The 3,139-nt window shown below is 41.3% G+C and overlaps 1 protein-coding gene across 4 annotated transcripts in view; it reads right to left on the bottom strand.

Annotated features, from left to right (window-relative positions):
* Nucleotides 1-903: 903 nt before the first annotated feature.
* The window catches only part of ecel1 (endothelin converting enzyme-like 1), a 68,980-nt gene continuing 66,744 nt past the window's right edge, over nt 904-3,139 (bottom strand). For all 4 annotated transcript variants that reach the window (XM_015389877.1, XM_015389878.1, XM_015389879.1 and 1 more), the window contains exons 17-18: nt 2,345-2,421; nt 904-2,267 (exon numbers count right to left, since the gene is read on the bottom strand). In XM_015389877.1, coding sequence (XP_015245363.1) covers nt 2,168-2,267; nt 2,345-2,421 — 177 coding nt within the window. In that variant the 3' untranslated portion in view covers nt 904-2,167. The remainder of the gene's footprint in view (nt 2,268-2,344; nt 2,422-3,139) is intronic.

Genomic DNA, 3,139 nt, shown 5'->3' with positions numbered 1-3,139 from the left:
CTCAGACTTAGAGAAAACACTCTGCTTTATCTGACTTCAGACCAGGGGGCTCATCTGGAGGAAGTGTCTGCTGCAGGCGAGGTGCACGGAGGATATAATGGAATATATAAAGGTACGTCACAGAGACGACTAAAGGCATTAAAGCCTATAGGGTCATTTCCACTGCAGACTCAGAACGGATTGAGACATTTATGTACCTTTTTGTTGTGAGGCAGGGCAAGGAGACTTTATTTATATATCTGATTCTCTGTGTGTCTCCTTGAAACCCAGTGGGCCTCAGCAGATGGCCGCTCACACTGAGCCTGGTTCTGCTGGAGGTTTATTCCGGTTAACAGGGAGTTTTTTCCTCTCCACTGTCGCTACAAGCATGCTTAGTGTGAGGGATTGCTGAAGAGTCAATGAGTCGATGCAATCAGCTGGTTTTCCTTAAATAGAAAACTTTGAATCAATCTGACTGTATGATCTGTTTGATCTGGATCTATAAAGTGACCTGAGATGACATGATGTGAATCTATAGAAATAAACTGAATAGAATTGAGAGAGGAGCTTGTGATGCAAAAAAAAAAAATGCTTTTTTAACAAGTTGAAATTCAGAAACACACTCCTTTGAGCCTATTTAGGTTTTTCTTGAAGTCACGATCTTTAAGTTGTAAAACAGAAATGTTATAATAATAGGCCGTTTCATTATCTTACGAATAAAAGTGATAGATTAGCTCTTCAGGCGTTTCCTAAACGAAAATCTCCAGTTTTTCATAATAATGGATGTAAGGCTTAAATAAGCTAGTCAGGAGACTTTCCAAGGCTAACGCTAGCTTATTCAAAGGTAACGCCAGCATATCTAATAGACAGCAGAGTAGGTCAGCTACCTGCAGCCGTGGCCACTGATCTGTATTTATTCATTAGATTGCTGATAGACTGAAAAAAACGAATGGCCTGTCGCCATCTTGGTACTCCCCACTTTCACAGAGTCGCGCCATAAAAATGCCTGTAATGTGATCTAATTACCATAATGGGTGAGTGGCGGTCTAGTGGTTAGGGCTTTGGATCCTGAGGTTCTGAGTTCAACTCCCACAGACTGCCACTCTGGGTCCCTGAGCAAGACCCTTAACCCCACTCTGCTCCCCGAGGGGAGGGGTTAAATGCAGAGAGGGAATTTCGTTGCTCTGTACGGCTGACAGTGGAAGGACAACTGAAAGTTGAATTCTTTACTATAAAAATGAAATCAATTCATGTATATTACATATAAATCATCAATTTAGCACTTTTGGATCATCATTAGACTGTGTGTGTGTGTGTGTGTGTGTGTGTGTGTGTAATATTCATAATATGTGACTGCAGTGTTATTCTGCTCCATTATCACATTGATTTTATTGTGATGAATTTGTATATTATGTTAAATTACATGATTCACAGACTTTCATAATGACTCTGCAGTTTGATGTGGATTTATTTTATTTTAAGTTAAAGTTAATCTACTGAAGCTATAAAGCAGCCAGTCTGTGTCAAAGTGATGAATTTATCTTTATTTTAAAAGTCTTAAGTCTCCCTGAAAATGAGAACATCCTGGTTGTTCGATGCTGCAGATTGTTTACATTCATACCCGTCTAACTAGGGAGTACCAATATGGCGGCTAGTGAATTCACAGCACCATGCGCTACTAACAGCCAATCAGCGATCCAGTGAATAATAGAGATCAGTGAGTCGATCACGCCTAGCATTAGCCTCTCCAAAGCTAACGCAGTCCTCTCCTCCTCCTCAGCCATCGCTGAGCAGCCGGCGCCGCCCATCATTAACCAGCTGGAGCTCTATGGTAGAGCTGAAACCTGCAAAGCCTTCCTACTGGTTTCACTGGAACATAGATGTTTAAAATCCAGATTGGCTTTAGAGTGGTCTTTTCTCTATACAAAATAAACAAACAATAGAACATGAACACGTGATAAGAAATAAATCTATATGATGTTTATCTGCTACATAGAAAAATAGCTGATTTCAAAATAAATTCAAACCTATAAAAATATTTATAATGATTTATGTACACAAGTAAGAGCAGCATGAGCCGCGCTCGGCGTGACGCAGCATGAGCCGCGCTCGGCGTGACGGCGGCGCTCTGAGCTTTGGTGGCGCATGATGATGATGATGATGAAGGAACAGGTTAAAATCCAGCAGGTCACCAGACGGAGCATTTCTCCACCGGGTTCATCGGAGAACCTCTGGGACAGTGGAAAACACGGGAAAACTCATCGAACTGGGAGACGCTGCCGAGCACCCTGCAGGAGACGCAAACAGAAAGGAGGGGTCAAAGGTCGCTTTCTGCTGAAATCCTTTTAGAAGCAGATGTTCACACCTGTAGTGCTCTGGAGCGTGTTTGTCGGTGAGCAGCTGCAGGTAGATGGACTGAGATCTTCTCTTCATGCACCAGTTCTGTGAAGACAGCCAACGTTGGAGGAGTTAATCCAGATTATCACAGATTTTCCAACCTAGAACATCACTTTCAACCTAGATGACAAAAACAACCCCTGAAGTTAAGCCTACAGGAGGGTTCTATGATGACGTAACGCCACATGCTCTACGCCTGGAAGCAGAGAACCAACGGTTTCCCTGATGTCTGCTTACTGGTAACAGGAGAAGGCTGGGCTGAAGCCATTACTCCCATTAAGGGTTCACTCTCTGGGTTATATAACCACTGAAGAAAGACAAAAAACCAAAATAGATGGAGCTCAGCAGGCTCAGTTCCTTCCTTCCTTCCTTCCTTCCTTCCTTCCTTCCTTCCTTCCTTCCTTCCTTGCTTCCTTCCTTCCTTCCTTCCTTCCTTCAATCAAAAAAACGATCTGCTGATCTCCAATGGAGGATTTTACGCGGCGCCACAAACTGGTTTTCATGGTTTAATCTATTAATAATTTTTCTGTTTCATGTTTTTATGGAAAGCACTAAACTAAAAACCATTTTTAGCTTCTTAATAAGAGTTTTTAGTATTTTGGGAGCATTTTTACACTGCAAAAACAATCTAGAAATAAGTCAACATTTCTTTAATTAAGTGTATTTACCATTAATTTGAGCAGGTAGATGGAATGCATATGGAATTAAATTTTAACCTAAAATAAGATAATTAGATAATATACACTTAAAAATAAGACAATGC

The sequence above is a fragment of the Cyprinodon variegatus genome, unplaced genomic scaffold (assembly GCF_000732505.1).
Source record: "Cyprinodon variegatus isolate N-32 unplaced genomic scaffold, C_variegatus-1.0 Scaffold479, whole genome shotgun sequence".
In the NCBI taxonomy this organism is placed as follows: domain Eukaryota; kingdom Metazoa; phylum Chordata; class Actinopteri; order Cyprinodontiformes; family Cyprinodontidae; genus Cyprinodon; species Cyprinodon variegatus.
Note: the sequence above shows the minus strand (reverse complement) of the source record. Positions and strands in the feature narration are given on the sequence as shown.